Raw genomic sequence first — 21,696 nt, 5'->3', positions numbered from 1 at the left:
TCTTCAAAAACATTGCAACAATAATTTGAATCATAGACCAACAATTTATTGCACTGTAGGAAAACCTAAAAAAAACTGTTTTCCAACACATAGTTCGGACTCAAATATGGTAAAAGTTACAAAAAAACAGTGTATGGACTTAGTAGGATCAGGATTCAAAAAAATTAATTCGGGCTTAAAAGGTGGTGTAAGAAATTTTTTTTTGAAAAATAATACAATCGTTTATGACATTGTCGATTTCATGGTTGAAATAAATCACGAAATAATAAATTTATTAAAAATGTTAACTGTAAAGGGTATGGTAAAATTCAATGTTTTACTACATACAACGTACTTTCATACTGTAACTGGTGAGTTCAAAGATGTATCATTCAAGTCGCGCAATAAAACAGTAGACTTAGGAACTGATTTTACATCAGTAATGGAAAAAATAACATTAAAGTTGGAAACTGAAAAACAAGAAATGGAAATCAAGCAAAGTGGATGGTCGCTAATATCAATTGATGGTATTTTGTTGAGAGTACATAAATTGAACCCACTGAAGGGATCATCGTATATTGAATTACCATCGTGTATAAAAAACAAAAAGGCTGTTGTAAATATTAAAAACGATGATCAACAATGTTTCAAATGGTCAATCTTATGTCATTACAATAAAAGAGTTAAAAGAAGTGATTGGAATGTTGCATATGTTGAATTAGAACAACGTTTGAACATAGATTTTTTTGGTATTGATTTTCCAACACCAATTGAACAAATTAATCGCTTCGAACGAAAAAATCCTACAATATCGGTAAATGTGTATGCGTTGGACAATAAAAACATTGTTTTTCCATTGCGTGTAACTAAATCCAAAACCGCTACAGATCATATTGATTTACTATACTTGAAAAATAATGAAACTAGCCACTATTGTTACATCTCAAAATTTTCAAGGCTTGTATCAAAACAACGCTCAAAAAGTAAACGACAAGAATATCATTGTAAACGATGTCTCAGCGTATTTAACGAGCAACCGTTATTAACTCGTGCGAGTGGGAAAGAGGGACTTAAAGAACATGTAAAAATGTGTGGAAAATTCAAGGAGGCTCGCATTGTTCTACCACAGCCTAACTCTGATCTTTCAATATTATGTTTTAAAAACACAAGACGAGAAGAAGCAATACCGTTAGTTATCTACGCTGATATGGAAAGTTTACTTGTTCGAACGATGGAACAAATATCGGACAAGTCTATGATTGTACAAAAACATAAACCAATGAGTTATTGTTTTTACTTAGTACGCAACTCCAAAATATTACCGCAAAACATGTGTCAGGGATTACCGGAGGAACCAGTAATGTATCGAGGACCTGATGCTGCTAAACATTTTGTATCAGCGTTGGTGGATATTGGAAAACAAGTATCAGATATCATGAAAATTAACATCGAGATGAATCCTCTAACTTCTGAGGAACAACATCGTTTCAATACCACAAAACATTGCGACTCGTGTTTAATAGAGTTTACCGATAAGTTAGTAAAAGTCAAGGATCATAATCATTGGACGGCAAAATTTCGAGCTGTTTTATGCCACAAATGTAATTTACAACGACGATATTCAGCATTCATACCAGTTATCATGCATGGTCTTTCAAACTATGACTCGCACATGATAATACCAGAAATGGCTTACGACAATAAAGACATTACTGTTATAGCACAATCCGAAGAAAAATATATTTCGTTCAGTAAGACAATAAGCGATTATTTTCAACTTCGATTTATAGATTCATATCGATTTTTGCAAGCGAGTTTGTATCAACTTACAACCACCTTGACTTTACCTGATTTTGCACATACATTAAATGTCTTTAAATCGTTGGAGTTGGTCACACGGAAATCGGTTTTCCCATACGAATACGTAGACAGTTGGGAAAAACTCGACGAAAATCAGTTGCCAACCCGCGAAAATTTTTACAGTTCCATTACGAAAAATACAGTATCCGAAGAGGACTATGAACATGCAAAAAAAATGTGGCAACACTTTGAATGCAAAACTATTGGTGATTATAGTGACAAGTATTTACTTGTCGACGTTATGGTATGTTGTTAATTTTTTTAGTAATTAACAATTATAAATACATTTATTTTTTAGGTACTTGCTGACATATTTGAAAAGTTTCGCGCGGAGAGTTTAAAAAATTATTCTCTGGATCCCACTCATTATTACTCATGTCCAGCCCTATCATTTGATGCTATGTTAAAATATACTGATGTCAACATTGAATTGATAACAGACCCAGATATGTTATTAATGTTTGAATTGGGTATACGTGGAGGTTTGACACAAGTATGTGTGATTATTAAAAATATAAAAATATGTTTAATAATATTTATAAATATATACATATTTATATATATATATATTTAATATAGGTCAATCAGCGGTATGCTCGAGCAAATCATCCAGGTATCTCTGACTACAATCCCAATATTCCACATAAATATCTTCAATACCTAGATGCTACAAATTTATATGGAACAGGTAGTTTTTTTTTTAAAATAAAAAAAATTAATATTTGTGTAAAAAAACATTTGTTTTTTTAAGCAATGATGGAACCGATGCCACTTGGTAATTTTGAATGGTCAACTGTTACATTGGAGGAAATACTTGACACAGCTGAGGATGCTGATCATGGATATCTTGTGCAAGTCGATGTAGATTATCCACAACATTTACATGATTTACACAACGATTTACCATTTTTTCCGGTAAACGAGCGACCACCTCTACCGTCTGCCAAATACAAAAAACTGATGACCACATTGTTTCCAAAACGTAATTACGTTGTACACTATCGAACATTAAAGCAAGCGGTAAAACACGGTGTGGTTATCACAAAACTGCATAAAGTCATAAAGTTTAAACAATCTCGATGGTTGGCACCCTACATCCAAATGAATACAGAATTACGTAAAAAAGCCTCCAACAAGTTTGAACAAGATCTACCAAAATATATGATCAACTCCAACTATGGTATTACTAATATTTTTATACGTTTAATTTTTTTAATAATAAAAATTTTTAATTTTACTAGGTAAAACATTGGAAAACGTGAGAAAACATCAAAATATTCAACTTGTTTGTAACGAAGATAAATTATCAAAACTGGTAGCGAAACCGTCGTTTGGTCACACCACAATATTTAATGAAAACCTTGTAGCTGTACACATGTATAAAGAAAAAATTAATTTTTTTAAACCCATTTTTATTGGACAGGCCGTGTTGGATATTAGTAAATGTATCATGTACAAGTTTCATTATGATATAATGCAACCATTTTATGGTCCTGAAAGACTTAGACTCGTGTATATGGATACAGACAGTTTTATTTATTTAATATTAACGCATAGTTTTCAGGATGATTTGAAAAAATATCTGTTTGAATACTTCGACACTTCCAACTATCCCACTGATCATCCATGTTACAGTGATAAACGTAAAAAACAACCGGGTACATTTACCGACGAATGTAAAGGTATGCATATGGAGGAAATTGTTGCACTTTTGCCCAAAGTCTATGCGTACCTGATTGCCTACAAAAATTATAAAAACGTTTTGCGGCAAGAAGAAGTGAAGCGATTGAAGGGTATTAGTATGGGTGTAGTGAAACATGAAATAAATATGGTTGACTATTTAAATTGTTTGCGAAATAAACTAAAACAAATTCACAAGAAAATTTCCATCATACGTTCAAAACATCACAATGTTTTGACGGTAGAAACGAGGAAACTCGCATTGTCCAACAACTATGACAAGCGTGCAATAGTCGGTGACGAGTTTGAGTATAAAAATGTATATACAAAAGCGTGGGGACATTATTCTTTAAATACATAACAATTTATTTTGTATAAAATATATTATTGTATTTAGTATTTTATTAACAATATATGTCAATTTATTATATAATCTTTAATTTATAATTTATTTATAAAAAATATACTTATTGTAGAAATAAAAATGAATATTATAAAGTATTCGTGTTTATATATATATATATATATATTTTANTATTATAAAGTATTCGTGTTTATATAAATATATATATTTTTTAATACAATAGCGTTACATGTTATAATTCATCCATTGTTTTAAACATATAGTCTTATATAAACTGCACATATTTGGGTTGTTCATGTGTCGGATACAACATGGTTTTGTAACACAACTTAAATTGTACAGAGGAGGACAGTCCAAATCCTCTACGTTGACTATACGTTGTCCTGGTATGTACTTTTCCACTACTCGCTTTTTTACAGCTCCCTTCACGTAAATGGTTTCGCATCGCAAGAGTTTCATTATTTTATTTTTTATTTTTTATTTTTATTTTATTTTAAACGGACGTTAGTTTTTAAATTGATTAAAAATTTTTGTTGATTAATATTTGCCCCTATATTCATCCGTACGGCAAAGTTCTAATTCTCATTTATACTTGGGATCTTTATTTTTAGAACAGCCCAGGCGGCAACATAGAGATATCACGGGACGTTTTATTGTGCATCTGCCGTTCAAGGAAAATGTAAACCAATTGGGTGAAACTCATGAAATTGCAAAAAGAAGTTTACTGTCCATGGAAAAAAGGTTTCGTAGGGATCCAGAACTAAAACGACGATATGTCAAATTTATGAGAGAATACGAGAATTTGAATTATAAGGAAAGGGTAGGTGTCGAATCAACAGATATACCGGGAAAAATTTGTTATTTACCCCATCATGTAGTATTTGACGCTTCAACAAAAACCGAAAGTGGAATTAGTTTAAATGACACTTTGTTAAAAGGGCCAACGGTTCAGGAAGACTTTTTTTTTTTTTTTTTATTTTAAACGGACGTTAGTCCAATAACAATTTACATGGGTGTTAAGTAAGATACAAGAATAAAAAACAATTTTATATAAATGCGAAAAAGTATACAGTATTATGAAACAAACTATTATAATATAAATGAATATAAAAACTCAGAAAAGTTCACTAAAAATACAAAAAAATCATATAAAAAAATCAAACAAATATATATTACCAGCTGTCATCAAAAGGTTTGCAGGGGAATTTAAAATGTAATTTTTTTTTGAGAATTGAGGATAAAAAGGTTTAGGATTTCTAGTATTAATATTATTTATTTTTAAATTAATTAATGATAGGAGTTCCGGACAATCAATGAGTCCTAATAATAATTTATGTAAAAATTTTGAAATCAAAAGCATTCGACGTTCTTTGAGTGTATTAAAATTAAGGTAATTAAGAATGCTGTCATAAGAGCTATGGGGAGGTCTGTGTATGTTAAATTTAAATGAAATAAAACGGAGAAAATTATTTTGAACAGATTCTAGTGCGGTGTTTTGTTTAGAAGTATTGTTTAACCAAATTAGAGGACAGTATTCAAGATGGGAACGTACAAGGGAATAAAACAGAATTTTTAGAGGAACAGGATCTATAAATGAGCCACAAGTGCGTTTAATAAATCCCAAATTACGCATAGCTTTATTTCTTATCATTTCTGTGTGAGGGGAGAAATTTAATTTAGAATCAAAAATAACGCCTAAATCTTTAAATTGAGAAACTAGCTCGATATTTATATTGGAAATAGAATAACAATAATTAATTGGGTTTTTTATTAGATAAAAGTGCATAAATTTACATTTATCCACATTTAAAAATAAGTGATTTTTATTACACCATTTGAGTAAGTTATTAATATCTGATTGTAAACAAATTGCATCTTGTTCAGATTTAATTATTTTTATTAATTTAGCATCATCAGCAAACATAAGGATATTAGAGTTCATTATAACATTAGGCAGGTCATTAATAAAAATATTAAATAGAAGTGTAGACAGGTGGTCTCCTTGAGGAACGCCTGAAGGGACTGGGAAAAGTGACGATTTGAATTTGAGGTATTTAACAATTTGGGAACGGTCTGAAAGAAAAGATTGGAACCATTTAAGAAGTGATCCAGAGAAACCAAAAGATTGTAATTTTTTAATAAGTAATACATGATTAACTTGGTCGAAGGCTTTGGAAAAATCAGTGTATATTATATCAGTTTGAGCATTAGATTCAAATGACTGAAGTATTAAGTTTTTTGTTATGGCTAAATTATTACATGTTGAGCGTTTTGGTATAAAACCGAATTGATTATTTACTAGGACTGAGGAGCAAAAATTGTTAAGTTTAGATGAAATTAAGTGAGAGAATAACTTTGGGATTGATGATAATTTTGAGATTGGACGATAATTTGAAATTAGTGAAGGATTACCCTTTTTTAAAATAGGTGAAATAAACGACGTTTTCCAAAAAGATGGATAGGTACCACTAGCGAGGGATAAATTAAAAATACTAGTTAATATCGGTGTTAGGATAAATCTACAATTATAAAGGAAAATAGTAGGTATCTCATCCGGGCCCGCAGTTGAACTTAATTTTAGGTCAGAAATCATTACTTAATTTATATATTAACGCGATTTAGAACTCATAATTATGTTTTAACCACCGATATAAAAAAAATGTACCGACAAATATTAGTCGTAAATAAACATCGGGATTATCAACATATTCTATGGAGAAAAGAAGAAAATGAACCGATAAGCGTATACCGTTTAAATACTCTTTCTTATGGAACGGTACCTGCTTCGTATATTGCGACGGGTTGCTTAAAGATATTGTCGATAACTGAACAAAACAGGTTTCCCAGTGCGGTCGCCGCTATAGGTCACGATTTTTATTTGGATGATTTTTTGAGTGGTGGCGTATCGCAGGCGGCAACTGCCTAATTACGTGATGGTCTTAGTGAAATATTATCAGCAGCCGGTCTTGAATTAAGTAAATGGTAGTCGAATGAATTGTCGTTGATTAATAGTGTGAATGGCATTGAAGAGAATTTGACCCAATTACCTGATATAAATAATTCAATAACAAAAATACTAGGTTTGTGCTGGGACTCGCATAAACATATGTTGCAGTACAAAATCGAGATAAATAAAAATTTGACTGCCGAAATTCTCTCCAAGCGTAATATTTTATCAGAGATTGCTCGAATTTATGACCCATTAGGGCTGATCGGACCAGTAATTATAAAGGCTAAATTAATATTACAAAGTCTATGGAAGGAACGTATTATATGGAATGAGCCAGTAAGTGATGTAATCCGTAAAGAATGGTTAAACTATAAAACTGATTTGAACGCGTTAAATGGCTTAAAAATACCACGAAAAATTACAATAAAAAATAGAATGGTAAACATTGAGTGCATGGTTTAACGATGCTAGTATAAATGTTTGTGGTTGTTGTCTATATCTAAGGTATTCCGACGAGTATGGTAATAATTATAGTAATTTAATCAGCGCTAAAAGTAAAGTAGCCCCTTTAAAAGAATTATCTCTACCGAGATTGGAATTGTGTGCTGCTTTGTAAGTGCGATAGAAAGAAACGCAGCGAGGTTATGCTTAGTTAAGTTGGTTCAAGGTCGATCATTTCCAAGCGAAATAATGCAATTGAAAAAAGGAAAGGAGATCTCAAAGGCAAGTAAATTATATCGTCTTAGACCATTTTTGGATTAAAACAATTTGTTACGCGTGGTTGGGCGTTTAAAAAACGCAGACGATATTTCAGTGTTTTAATGGAATCCTATGGTATTATCGTCACATTGTTCGTTTACCAAATTGTTATTTAGAGAGGAACACATCAAGTTAATGTATAGTGGCCCATAAGTGTTATTAGCGTCTGTTCGATTAAATTATTGGCCTATTAACGGTCGAAACCTCGCACTATTTACCGTTAATAGATGTGTTGTTTGTTTTCGTCACAAGCCTCAAGTGGTGCAACCAATCATGGGAGATCTACCAATGGACCGCCTGTCTCCAGGTTGAGCTTTTCTAGCCACAGGTATAGATTTCTGTGGTTCATTTTTGTTAAAAACTGGATTGAGGAAAACTTCACCGGTTACTAAAGCCTATGTGTGTATATTTATTTGGTTTGCGACACATGCGGTGCATTTTGATTTGGTCAGTGATTTAAGTACCGATGCTTTCTTACGTGCTTTAAATCGGTTTTTTGATAGACGCGGAAAAAGTCAAACTTTGTACTCTGATAACGCATCAAATTTATTGGGTCAAATCGTCAACTTAAAGAATGGTATGAATTATATCAAACGGAAGAACATCAAAGTAAAAATAATAATATGTTGTCTGAAAAGAAAGTGGAGTGAAAGTTTATTCCTGCGCGCTCACCGCATTTTAGGGGTCTGTGGGAAGCTGGATTAAAGTCGATAAAATATTTATTACGTAGTGTCTTGGGTGAGGCACATTTATTTTATGAGGAGCTACTTACTGTAATTACTCGGGCGGAAGCATGCTTAAATAGTCGCCCATTAACGATCCTATCCTCTGATCCAAGCGAATTGTCTCCTCTCAATCCTGGTCATTTTCTCATTGGTAATTCTCTAATTGCTCTACCTGAACCGGATCAAACCAACATATCAAGTAACCGGTTAACATGTTGGAGACGTGTTTCTCAATATTCTCAAAATTTATAGAAGCGCTGGAGTCGAGAGTATTTAGCGCAGTTGTAGGAGAGAACGAAATGGGTTGGTGAGAAAGTACCTAATATTAAATTATCTTTTATACTTGTATATCGTTTTGAAGACAATTATTCAAGGGCGGTGGTATGTTGCGGCGTACGTTATTGTATGGGTATTATTTTTTTTTTGTTTATTATTATTATTGTGATAAGCTGACGATCGGTTTTACTCAGCGGAGAAAAACCAGTCTCCTAATAAATGCCTCACTATGCACATATAGCAAAAGTTTGTTTATTAATTTATAGTTAAGCGACATTAGTAGCATTCTTCTCGTAAAAAAAAAAAATACAGTCTACAGTCGTAACACTATCTTTTGCAGTTTTATCATAATTTCTTTTATACTTATATTTTTCAACCTTTTCCATTATTCCTATAGGTATTTTCAGCTTTAGTTTTGTATTGATACGATCACATTTGCATGTGCTCATATCTCTGTCTTCCATGACATCATTGTACCGTTTACTAGATATATATATATATAATTAACACAGTGACATACAACAATACTAACAGGAGGGCGGACTGCACACATAAACACTTTTTGCAACTCACGTCAATGTGCCATAATAAGATATCCCTACGACAGTTGACCTTTTACCATCTTCGCGATCACTACTTTGTTTAATAATTAACTTATTTTGCTACCCCGTATATTATAGTGTATGCGTGTTGTAGTATCACACTTTAATACATGTAATAATTAATACTTATATTTAATAAAATATATCACCAAATCAGTGTTTCCCCGTGGATAAGATGAATAATAAAATAATACCCTTACACAAGATTTAATCTCCCTCTTACGCATTCCATAAAACGCCCACGTAAAAGATTCTATCACATTAACCAATCAAATACAGCAAAAATATTTCAAGAATCTCACCAGAGATCGCTAAACCAGTTTTTGCAGGCTATAAAAAGGCCAATTTCCCCCAAATTCGGGTGGTTCCTTTGCACTTGGCTCTCTTACTGTGGTTGCTCTGAACATCCCTCTAGCGAATACTGGGACGCTTTGCCATTCTATACATCTCTACGGCTCTCTGCAATACTCAACTAAGATACAAAAAGTGAATGTGCGTGATTTTACGTTTCATTCTAGTAACAATTCTATATGAAATCTACATAATTTTTACCCTCTTTCGTAATTACTGAAAAATATTATACATCTTATTTTCGGTCGAATACTTTTGGTGATATAAATATTCTGACACATATAAAATATTGGTGTTTATTTATTTCTTTTTATTTACATTTATATTCATATATATATAAACATACTCTGAGGTAATTAATTTGATTGAATTGTATTTACTACTTATTGAAGGGCCACAACCTGGCTGGACAGGGTAATAGTACAATAATATCATAATTAGAATTTTAGTTAATCATAAGATTTATTCAAAGTGTCTCTCCACTTATCGACCAGCTAGTCTGATCTATGCCACAGTGCCGGCAATCGGAGTGTAGGACACTTATATAATTTACAACGCATAAATTATTAATATTATTTTGTAGTATACATTAGATATTCTGAGGTAATTAATTTGATTGAATTGTATTTACTACTTATTGAAGGGCCACAACCTGGCTGGACAGGGTAATAGTACAATAATATCATAATTAGAATTTTAGTTAATCATAAGATTTATTCAAAGTGTCTCTCCACTTATCGACCAGCTAGTCTGATCTATGCCACAGTGCCGGCAATCGGAGTGTAGGACACTTATATAATTTATAACGCATAAATTATTAATATTATTTTGTAGTATACATTAGTTATTCTAAGGTAATTAATTTGATTGAATTGTATTTACTACTTATTGGAGGGCCATAACCTGGCTGGACAAGGTAATAGTATAATAATATCATAATTAGAATTTTAGTTAACCATAAGATTTCTTCATAGTGTCTCTCCACTTATCGACTAGCTAGTCTGATCTCTGCCACGGTGCGGGCAATCGGAGTGTAGGACACTAACATAACTTATCGTGCATAAATCTATAGTACAGTCGCATCTAACCTAGGTCGTCCTACAGGTGATTGAAAAGAAGTAGGCCACATATCATAAGGTTCTTTGCATAAAGACAAAGATATTATTTGAGATCTCGCGTTGGTACATCCAGCTACGAAATACAAATAAATCAGAGTCGAAATATTATACTAAAAACTAATATTTTACTAATATATATTTATAACTAACATCATACTAAACAACTAAAAGTGTCTCTCCACTTATCGACCAGCTAGTCTGATCTATGCCACAGTGCCGGTGATCGGAGTGTAGGACACTAGTATAATCTATTGTGCAAAGAACTGAAATTGAGCTCGCATCTACCCTAGATCACCATTTGGACGACTGAAAAGACGTAGGCCACTTGGAAATAGTTTTGTTGCACAGGACAGTTATGTTGCTTAGAAGTTATTCATTTGCTTTATAAATTATTAAATAATAAATATATTAACGTAAAACATCATATACAAGGTTAAGAACTATACTACATAAATATACAAAAGGTTTTTGCAAAAAGACAGAGTTATAACAAACTTAGATTTCACCTTGGGTAGATTTAATATAGAATTGTACTAGAAAAGTAGTTATACGCGAGTTAGTAATAATATAAACCGTATAAATATAATTGCGTACATTAATGCGTAAACGTATACATCGATAATTGTTACATCAACAACATCATTCATCTCAAGAGAATATCAGGATAGTCAGAGGTAAGTGAAACATTTGTTTATATAATAAGCTTATAATAGATCCTTTACTGAAGAATATTTTAGTAATAAACAATTAGAACAAGATAGGTCATTGAGAGTAAATTAAAATATTTTTATAAAAACACGATATTTGTGAGTCGCCGGAAATTAGTGTGCGCATTTCTGTGCAGGAGCTAGGTAGTGACCCTTCTTTGTAATTCCATCTTATTCATATATTAGACGTTTTTACACAAGCATACATACCCCGAGATCCCTTTCTATTTCATTTTATTGTAGTCACTGCCGAGTATCTATAGCCACTTTTACTTTCCATTGGTGCCCATCCTTTTCACACTACGCCCGCTATGATTATTATTTCCTTATTGGCCACCTGTGTTACATTTCTTTACATTTCTTCTCTTTCACACCCCGAACCCCAAACACATTTAACAACATTCCTTCGCCACCTTATTATAGCCATTTTTATTTATTACAAGACTACCTACCTACCCACTCACTCGACTCTCTTTTTGTTTATTACAGTGTGTCACCGTCAGCTCCCTGTTGGATTATATCATCTCTAGGTGTCCAGCAGGTTGTATTATCTATTTAATATTTCAATTGCTTAATAAATATTTATTTATATCGTTGTTAACCTAAAGTGTTATATATATATATTGTAGTGCGACCCTTGGTAGTTCCTCTAAGGGAATATAAATTAAATAGGAAACTTCAGTACCTAAGGTAGATATAGCCTAGCCAGCTATCCCCCGTTGGTCCCTTAGAATACTGTCGACGGACATTTAGGCTAAACCCCTAAATAGCGACGTAACAGTATCTAATACTAGGAATTTTGTTCTTACTAATCTGTTCATCAATAACTCACAAGGAGCTGCACCAATATGTGGTATTGTTGTACATCGATACTCTAGTAATAAATCACTCAATTCCTTTCTTTCACCTATGGATGATTTTTTTAACAATTGTTTAGCTGTTTGAACTGCTCTCTCTGATAAACCATTTGACTGTGGATAGTTAGGACTAGATGTTCTAAGTTCAATGTTCTATTCTTTGCAAAATTTTCTGAATTCATGCGAACCAAATGGTACGTTATCTGATACTATTATTTTGGGACACCCATGTACACTCATAAATTAGTCTTAAATTGACTTACCATTTCATTAGCAGTTTTTCTTAGTATTCTATTAATTTCTAACCACTTTGAATAATGATCTGCTATTACTAAATAGTCATTACCACCAAATGTACTAAAACATTTTATAGTACATGTTATTTATATAACTCGCACTGGAAGAGGGTGTGCAGAGTGTTATCAGCCTCTCCCGGACCGGACATCACTTGGGTGAGACGATAAGTCATCTCACCGTGAGTCCGGTCCACCCACCTGTCCAGCCAATCGGGTCCTATGAGGGACCTGGTCCAGTCGCCTCTCGTCATTTCCTCCGAGAGGCGAGTCCGACACCGGAGCATGGTCATCCGCCTGAGCGCTAGCCGGTCCTCGGGTTCGAGGGACCGGTTGCGTTCTCGGCGGAGCTCATGCCCGGCGGCGCGTTCCTCGGCGAGCAGGTCGGTAGGGGGTAGTGACGACAGGATACCCGCCGCCACTCCGGACACCGTTCGGTACGCCGAAACTGTCCGGATCGCCGCCCGCCTCTGCACCCTGAACAGGGCTTCACGGTTTTTGGACGAATACTCAAGAGTATCCGCCCAAACCGGGGACCCATACAGGAGGACCGAGTGTACGACGCTGACTAAAAGTCTTTATTAATTATTAATCCTATTTATAAATCCAAATTTAATACATGTACTTAAACCTAAGATAGGAATACAGTTATTATTACAATTATCAACAATAATAAACCTATTAATTATGTTTTTATTATTTACGGTACACTTTAAATCAACATAACCCAAATTTTTTTAGAATAAATTAAACGTTTATTAACAAATATTATATAAAAAAACATTTTCAATAAGGTTTAACTATATTTTTATAAACTTTTAGTAGGAACTACTTCAAGTTTTTATACGGCACCCAATCATTTTTCTCGCCATCATAACAATAAATAAATGATTTATCACCCTCATAATCATTAAGTGTGTTTTTTTTCATATCTGAAACGAAATAAAAATTTACAATTATTATCAATACAAGAGTAACTAATATTCGAAAAGATAAAAAATGTAGAAAGAATTAATACAGGAGTTATCCAAATAAGGTGGCGAACATAAAGTTTAAAGATTCCCATTGAAAATCTTTGATTTTTTTGAACAGTATATCAAGCATTTTATTAAATAAAATTTTTATTCCTATATTAATTTTTTTTTTAGATTTTTTTACTTTGAAATGATATAAAAAATGATTTACTAATGGATAATGGTAATTTTTTTTTCAATTAAGCAATATAATACTTCATGATAATTAAAATGTTTATTAATTTCAAAAAAAGTTTAATTTTGGATCTTAAAATATGGGACTGTACATAAAGTTGAGGATGAGATGGTACTTATAAACTATGTTACGGGAACTACACCAAACACATGTAATACGACTTTTATCACAGACACAAAATAAATAATAAATATATACGCCGCGACTATTATTTAAAAGAACAATAAAAATAATTAATGGTAATGACGCCACAAGTATACTAAGTATACTCAAGACTTGAGAAACGGCACGATTTAAGAAATAATGTAGATATAATTATAATGGGTCGGCTAAATAGTTATAATTAATATAATATAAAAGCATGTGGCAGGAGGTATTTATATTAAGGATTAATATGCGTAAAGTAATGTTAACAAAGCCAACTGGCAGTGTACACGCGCAATAAGGAATCCCACTATATAAAAGGCAGCAAGTTTAACAGTTTATATATTAATTAACACAAGATTTATTAGCCTAAAACTCAAAAAGAGTAAGAAGTGTAGTCATACAAAGTAAAGAAATAGTGTGAATGTTTCCATGAAAGTTTTAACATATTCATAATATGGACTTAGTATTACATTTTCAATCTGAAGATGAAAAAGATATTTGTGCGTATATTTATTTGAAAAATTCTTAATTTGTCAAAACGTAATCGAAGAATCAACAATATCTTTTGATGTAATAAACTTTATTAAGAAAAGTAATGGACCTTTTCTGAACTTAGCCATTGCTCCTAGGATTTTTTTATGAGTCCCAATAACTTAATATACTACAAAACGCAGAATAAATACAAGAAATTAATATTGAGCGTTGAAAATTACGTTGTTTATGGATTTTCCATAATACGCAAATTGTAAATTTTGTAAATTCTATAAGTAGCGTTAAAATTATGTCTCCATCATAAAATTTTGACCAGACGTTTTAATTGCCTAAAGGAAAGTACTATGTAAATTTGAAAAAAATTCGTTCAGTAACTTTTGTGTAATGAGATGATAAAGTTGGCTATTAATAATATAATGAAATTGAAGTACTATTTAATATGAGTAAAACAGTGCTAGTTCCACAGTGATAGCTTATTTGGATGTGAAGTTATAGGCTCTAGAAGATAGGCTGTTTTTTCATGTTTTTAATTATAAAAAATGCACTATCTGGTAAAAAAATAATAATAAAAAAAAAAATATTATTTTCGTAGTCAATGACCTTTAAGAAGTCTATGATATAAATTTCATAAATTTCTGAACTATACCTGCACACACATAAGGTGATTTCACATGGAATGACCCGAAAACATTAATAGACTACAACAAATAAGGGATGAAATTCCATAATTAATAAAAATATTATGAAAAAATCATAAAAAAGTCAATTTTGAATTTTGTTAATTGGTTTTAATAAAATTTAATGTTCGTGAGCATAATGTTTAAAAAAATTTGTCATACAAATATGCAGACCTTTTAAAATTGTTAAAAAATTACATGAAAAATTATAAAATCACTTTATCCTTAAACGGTAAAGACATCATAAATACCTTTGGAATCTACCTTAGATATGTTTAAAGTTATGTAGATGTGCAATTCAAAAGATTAGTTAACCCTAATAATAAAGTAGAAGAAGAGGGAAAATCGGAAATTTATAAACTACAATGTGAAAGTTGTGATGAATGTTACGTTGGGAAAACAAAAAAAACACAGGGTTAGATTTAAAGAACACTTAAGAAGTATCAATAATCAAGAAATTAATAAATCTCTTATGGATAAACATTTACTTACATATAATAAGAATAATGTTAATAAGTCATCATTAACATTATTCCCAAAATACGTATACACGATTAATAATATTTGCAAAAAGTGGTGAATTTTCATTATATTTTACCATTGTAATTGAATTCGTTGTCCTGATTTGTATACTTATTGAGTAGATCATCAAGTTTATCGTCTTTTAATTGACCAATATTCAATTTGCTACTCAAAATGACTTTTTTTGCATACTCTTTTGACACAGTGCCATTTTCTTTCGTATCACCTTCTCGAAATCGTTCGTAATAAGCATCTTCAATACATTTCAGACGGAAAAATTCTTGTTGAAAAATTGTATAGCAAATAATTTCATTAGCTAAGGAAATTAAAAAAAAAAAAAGGTTTAATACAAAATATTAGCCTGTGCATCAGAATAAAATTCAAACATAAAGTATTAGAAGTACTATTTCACTCATCGAAAAATATAATTAAATAAAGAGTTTTTAAATATTTTTTAAGTTTGTACAAAGACAAAATATACTTTTGATTCAAAAATCTTAACATTAATAATATTATTGCTAATTAATACATATATTTTGAATAGCAAATTTCATTTACTATAACGAATTTTGGTGTTTTTTTTATCTGATATTTAATTTAATGTCCATTTGACTCTATAGTAGAGAGAATAGTTGGTTTCATAAATAGACACTGCTCCGAATTTAAAACCATTAATTGTTTTAAAGTATTATATAATCTCTTGTTAAGTCTATTTTAGAATTTTTTTAATTTCGAATTTTAAGTAAAATAATCGTATTAATAAACTTGAAAATATCTAACGACGTTTCTTATTAATAATGGCACTGAAATTAGATCAGCTGATATCTCTTGACATTTTAACATTAGAATTGAGTTTAAAATCATTGATCTCTAGATGGTTCTATAACGACGTAGTTTTTATCTATAAATTAATGAATGTTAAATTATCCTGTCCAGAGTTTCTAAGTAAAATAAACTTTTAAATTCCAATTTATAATTTAAGAAATAATCGCTCGTTTTTATTACCACAATTCCCAACAAACTTAAATATAGTCCGGAGTATTGAGAATAATTTTAAATAGATGTAACAATATACTGAATTTAATTTTATAAACATCATTTTTTCAAAATATATATGAAGAGTAAATGTGTCAAATGTTCTATGTGCTAAAAACATATTTGTTCAGAAAACACAAAAAACAATGGTAACATGGGCATGTCTCACATGTCGAACACCATCTATGAACGCAATTTTGTACAAGTAAAAAATTTAATTGACATTTGAAACACATACAAGATTGTGGCCTTTGGCACATAGAACATATATCAGAAATAAAACAATTTTTCACTTTTTTGGCACATAGAACGTTTGACACATTCACTCTTCATATATATATATATTTTTTTTTTTTGAAAATTTTGAAATTTTTTGCTCTGATGGCCGATATTACATAATAGACAAAGAAATTGTCAAGAAACATTTTTTTTTAATATCGTACGCTTCAAAAGCAATAACTTTATATAGGTTGAGAGGTGACTACTTAAGCTCGCAACGAACTATGGAGTTGCCACCTTCATGGCTATCTATCAGTAAGAAATAATTTATTCGTCAACTACTTATACAATAAACTTGATTGTAAAAAAAAAGACACCCAGTCAATCAGTGAAATATTATCCATCTTAGGATTCGCTGACGATGTGGCACTCCTAGCTAATGATGAGCATGATTTGGAAAAAACATTGGAAGAATTGAAGAGATGCTATCAGTAATATCATTTGACTATCAATTGGCAAAAAATTAAACTTATAATATGACAAAAAACAGACTGATGCGCAAAATCGAAGTTAGGATTTATAAATAAATAAAAATTGTCATGTTCCATGTAATATTATATTAGTATTTATAATAGTAACATATATTATGATGTTATCATTTGTACATGTATGTCACATATTATGAATATACAAGATTACCATTACAGGGTTCTCTTATTGAAAATACAAAACAACCAGTAAATTATGCGATAAGATCTACTTATTGTAGAGATTATTAAGTAACGTCTACACGCAGAGCCCTCATTATAATTAACCAACAGTGGCGTAAATAACACACTCACAGGTCCCGCAATGCGGGGGCGCCAAATTACGAATTCTCAATATCACTTTTACGAGCAAAATTTAGTATAGGGGCGCTGTCAACAGTTCTACGGGGAGGCGCGCGCTTGCTTAGTTACGCCATTGTTAACCAATTAAAATAGAAAGCCTCAGCTTCCAAGATCACGCTAGAAATCGCAGGGGTAGCATCCCCTTTCTGACTATAAAAAGCCATTTTTCGCCGTCAAAACCAGTTCTTTGGATAATTTTAAAATACACAAAATTTACGACGCTCTACTCAATATTTCACTCTACGGGACTTGGTCGTTTTTTTTTTTAAATAATTTGGACTTGGAATTTTTTTCAATTAAAAAACACTTAGCCTATTTTCTAATTTTTGGGACTTATAATTTTTCTTTTCTTTAAAACTAAATGACACTTTGAAATTTTAAAGTGTATTTTGTTTTAGTGAATCTTTTAATCTAAATTAATTTGTTTATCGAATTATAATATTTTTTTTACTTATTTTTCTTATTGTGGAAATAAATTGGAAATAGTATTTTAAACATTAAACTTTTTTTTTCTAATTATTTTATAAACCCAACAACACTTTAAAATTATTTTTAAACAGTAAAAATTTATTGGGAGCTTTTCTTATTGGGTAGCTAATCTTGTCGCTGATGTCTATTTTTTAACAAACATCGCAACGGCAGACAACGCAAAGAAACTTTCATGCTTTCAAGGCGATAGCGCCGGGACACGTGGGGCTACCACATACCGACTTGATAAATTTTTTACATAGATATAAATAATTTTGAATCTTAATTTGGCCAGGCCAGAGGAAGATTTAAGAAATATTGGTGTCGATAACTTAACAAAATATATTCTCTCAAAAGAAAATACTTAATCAACAAACGTAAAAAAATTTAATAAGGAAAAATTATAAATTATATTTCTAATAAAATATAGTTTTTAGAATCTTAAACAAGTAAAATAATTCATAGATTCTGTGTAAATAAATCATATTATTTAAAACTTGAATCGTTTTCGTAAGTAATTATATTGACTATATGGCGTGTAGTGTAAATCGTAAACATAGTGTATTTAATACCAGAATCAACATTTAATTACTTGAAATATTATTGCATTACATAGGACGTTAGGTAAGTATAATGTAACCTATGCTTTCGAACATCCAACAATCTATTGCGTAATAAACAATTAATAAATCAATAAAAGAATATTTAACTTCCCGAAATTCCACAACCAAGTCCGATCTACCACTACGATCTTATATCCTTTATATTTCTTATATTACCCTTTTTTGTTTTTATTTTTGGTTTTTTACATCCAATAGCATAAGTATTAGTGTGAGGAAACGCTTCATAAATCATGGAGAATGACAACTATATGGCTGCGAAACCTGGATAAAATATAAAAATATAGCAGAACAAGGAATACTTAAGAACTTTGAAATGTGGAGTTGGAGATGGATGCTGCGATTGAGTTGGATAGAAGACCTTATTAACGAAAGTACACTGGGTGAAATAGATAAACGTAAATAGATACACAAAACCATTAAAACCTAGATTGGATTGTGATCATGATTGGTCATATATTGAGACACCATATTGAACTAATTTATAGAATAATAGAACGGAAAATTGAAGATAAGAGTGGCGGAAGACGTCCAAGAACTTTATTTGTCAAACAAATTATTTCCTATGCTAGACTATCAAGCTACACTAAATTGAAGAGAATAGCTGGAAAAAAGAAAAAGTGTAGAATGAATTTAAAATTCGATTAAAAATATTAAATATCAATTACTTCCTTCCTCCTTATCACTATCGTCATTTCCTTCAAGAGCATATAGTTGATCTATTATTTCTTTTATTTCTGACAGATTAAATTCATCAGCTTTGTATTCTTGATTCTTCTGATATTCATGTACTACTAATTGTGCGCAATAAAATGCTATGGGATTCTCTTTCTATAAAAATTTAATTTTAAGTTCTTTATTGGTTTATAACAGTTAATAAAATAAATGTATATGTAAAAAAAACTAAAAAACACGCTTTTAAAGAACATCAAAATAAAAAGTTAAAAATAATTTTTAAAATATCCTTAAAACAATAATACTACTACTTTTTGTATAATAAAAATTATTTTAAACTTTTTAGTTTTGACGTGCTTTAAAAGCGTGTTTTTTTAAACTATATATTTTTTTTATTTTGTTTTCTATTGTGCAACATGTTTATTTAGGCCCGTTTCACAATAGCGCTTTTTTTTTTGTTTCACACTATACCGCATTTTTGCTATAGCGTTTTTTATTTATTTTCAAAATGAATGTCCAACAGACAAGGTGTATGGTAAAGGGTCAAAAAATATACTTAATAAAAAGAAAATATCTGAGGTGTTTAAAAAAAAAAATGGATTTTATTCTTCCAATTTTAAAAAAGTTGATAATTTTCAGTAAAAAAGTTTAAAAAATGTTAAATTTTATTAATTTTAAAAATCGTAATTTTTTGGGACGGTATGGCCGAGTTGGTAACGCAACAGTGCTTGACACGCACTGTCTCAGGTTCGAAACTTGGTCATAGGCGACTTCATTTGGCGAACGAGAGATCAGTTCGGTAATTGGAGTTGCCATCCAACTCTTTGGCGACGGACTAACCATCCGTCCTGGAGTATAAATGGTTAAAGGAACCTCCTCCTAGGGGAGGTTGCAAGGACCCTTAATGGTTTAATAAAAGTGTAAAAAAAAATTTTTTTTTGGGGAATTTCTCCATTTATGGGTAACGATAAAATTTTTCAATTTTTTCAACTTGTTAAAAATTACTCAGAATATCATGAGCAATTTAACTGTAGTATACTTGCTTTGGATATTTATAATTACTTTCTTTAATTTATAATGAGTTTAAAAAAAAATGAATGTGTTATATTTCATTCTAAGGTATCCAAGAGAGTAATTAAGAGAGATTTAGGCGTATGTTTTATTTAGAACAAAAATATTTAATGACGATACAATTTTTTTGGGGGGGTTTAGGTAGTAAACATTTTTTTTATTTATATGCCCTCTTAAAACAAACTTCAATTGCGCCACTGAAGGTATGACTTTTGTATTTTTTTGTAGAGATATAAATTTGTTTGAATTGAATCGTTTATATTAATGGATAATTATACAGACTGTAGGAAAACTATTCATAAATAAAAACAACTTTTATGAATGTATTCACTTTTTTAATGAACGTTATTAGAACGTGTTCATTCGACAACAAAATGAATTTGAGTGTGAGCGAGTTATTTTTTATACGTAAACGAATTCAATTTTTTATTAAACGTTCCGGAATATTCTTAAAAACAAATAGAAATAATATTAAATAAAAAAGAATGATAAATTCCAATTATTCTCCTATTTTACCTCCTTTAACCTTATGCCTTGTTGTGACTTGCCTATATGTGCACACATAATTTTATTTTGTTGGAAACATTTTAATGGAATGAGTGATTGCCCTTTCCCGGAGGGGACAAAGCCTGTGTATAATATACATGCATAAATACTCACTTGCATCTTTTTAATCGTTGCTGTCCATAGCATCGAATATAAAGGTTGCTACTCTAATATCCCTGTCCTTATACCTTTCATCCCTTGAATTCCACAAATTTGGTCTTTGTTGAACTTTATTTATTAAAATTTCAGTGTCTATAATGATAGTCGTTTAACGTGAACTTGCTAGGGGTAGAAGTCATGACAGAATGACGAAAAAATACAAGATGCGTACGTCGTAAGCGTCAATATGAACATGTTAATTCTATCAATGTTTGGTCAGGTCGCGTATTATATACCGGACCGATGAGATGACTGCGTACGGATCAAGAAAAACGCGTAACTTGAAATCCGTGGGCGTATCGTAAGCGGCGCTATTAAATGCTACACAGTAATAACGTTTCTATAAACGACGCATAAGAAAACGCACTAGTGTGAAACAGGCCATACAGTTTTGTTTTTATTTGATTACTACACGCCGTGTGCTTGAGTTATACAGAGTGATTTT

At 31.0% G+C, this 21,696-nt stretch overlaps 2 protein-coding genes and 1 long non-coding RNA gene across 6 annotated transcripts in view; 2 read left to right on the top strand and 1 right to left on the bottom strand.

The window, feature by feature from the left end:
* The window catches only part of LOC126895003 (uncharacterized), a 50,981-nt gene that overhangs the window by 20,309 nt on the left and 8,976 nt on the right, over positions 1-21,696 (top strand). The gene's annotated exons all lie outside the window — the stretch shown is intronic.
* LOC126894966 (uncharacterized) lies at positions 1,611-3,939 on the top strand. Its single transcript, XM_050666348.1, has 5 exons — positions 1,611-2,083; positions 2,138-2,332; positions 2,419-2,527; positions 2,591-3,019; positions 3,081-3,939. Exons 1-5 carry the CDS (start codon positions 1,622-1,624, stop codon positions 3,878-3,880), a joined length of 1,995 nt encoding a protein of 664 aa, XP_050522305.1. The 5' UTR covers positions 1,611-1,621; the 3' UTR covers positions 3,881-3,939.
* LOC126895010 (uncharacterized) lies at positions 13,254-19,651 on the bottom strand. Its single transcript, XR_007701563.1, has 3 exons — positions 19,469-19,651; positions 15,645-15,884; positions 13,254-13,453 (listed from the first exon to the last, which is right to left on the bottom strand). It is a non-coding gene; the product is annotated as an uncharacterized LOC126895010 (long non-coding RNA).

This window comes from Daktulosphaira vitifoliae, unplaced genomic scaffold, assembly GCF_025091365.1.
Source record: "Daktulosphaira vitifoliae isolate Bord-2020 unplaced genomic scaffold, ASM2509136v1 Scaffold_1, whole genome shotgun sequence".
Taxonomy (NCBI): domain Eukaryota; kingdom Metazoa; phylum Arthropoda; class Insecta; order Hemiptera; family Phylloxeridae; genus Daktulosphaira; species Daktulosphaira vitifoliae.
This window is presented reverse-complemented; position numbering and strand designations above follow the sequence as displayed.

Coding starts and splice junctions, on each gene's coding strand:
- LOC126894966 (XM_050666348.1), top strand. CDS start 1,622: ATGCATGGTCTTTCAAACTATGACTCGCACATGATAATACCAGAAATG. Junction 2,528..2,590: donor TACAAATTTATATGGAACAG/GTAGTTTTTTTT, acceptor TGTTTTTTTAAG/CAATGATGGAACCGATGCCA. Junction 3,020..3,080: donor TATGATCAACTCCAACTATG/GTATTACTAATA, acceptor TAATTTTACTAG/GTAAAACATTGGAAAACGTG.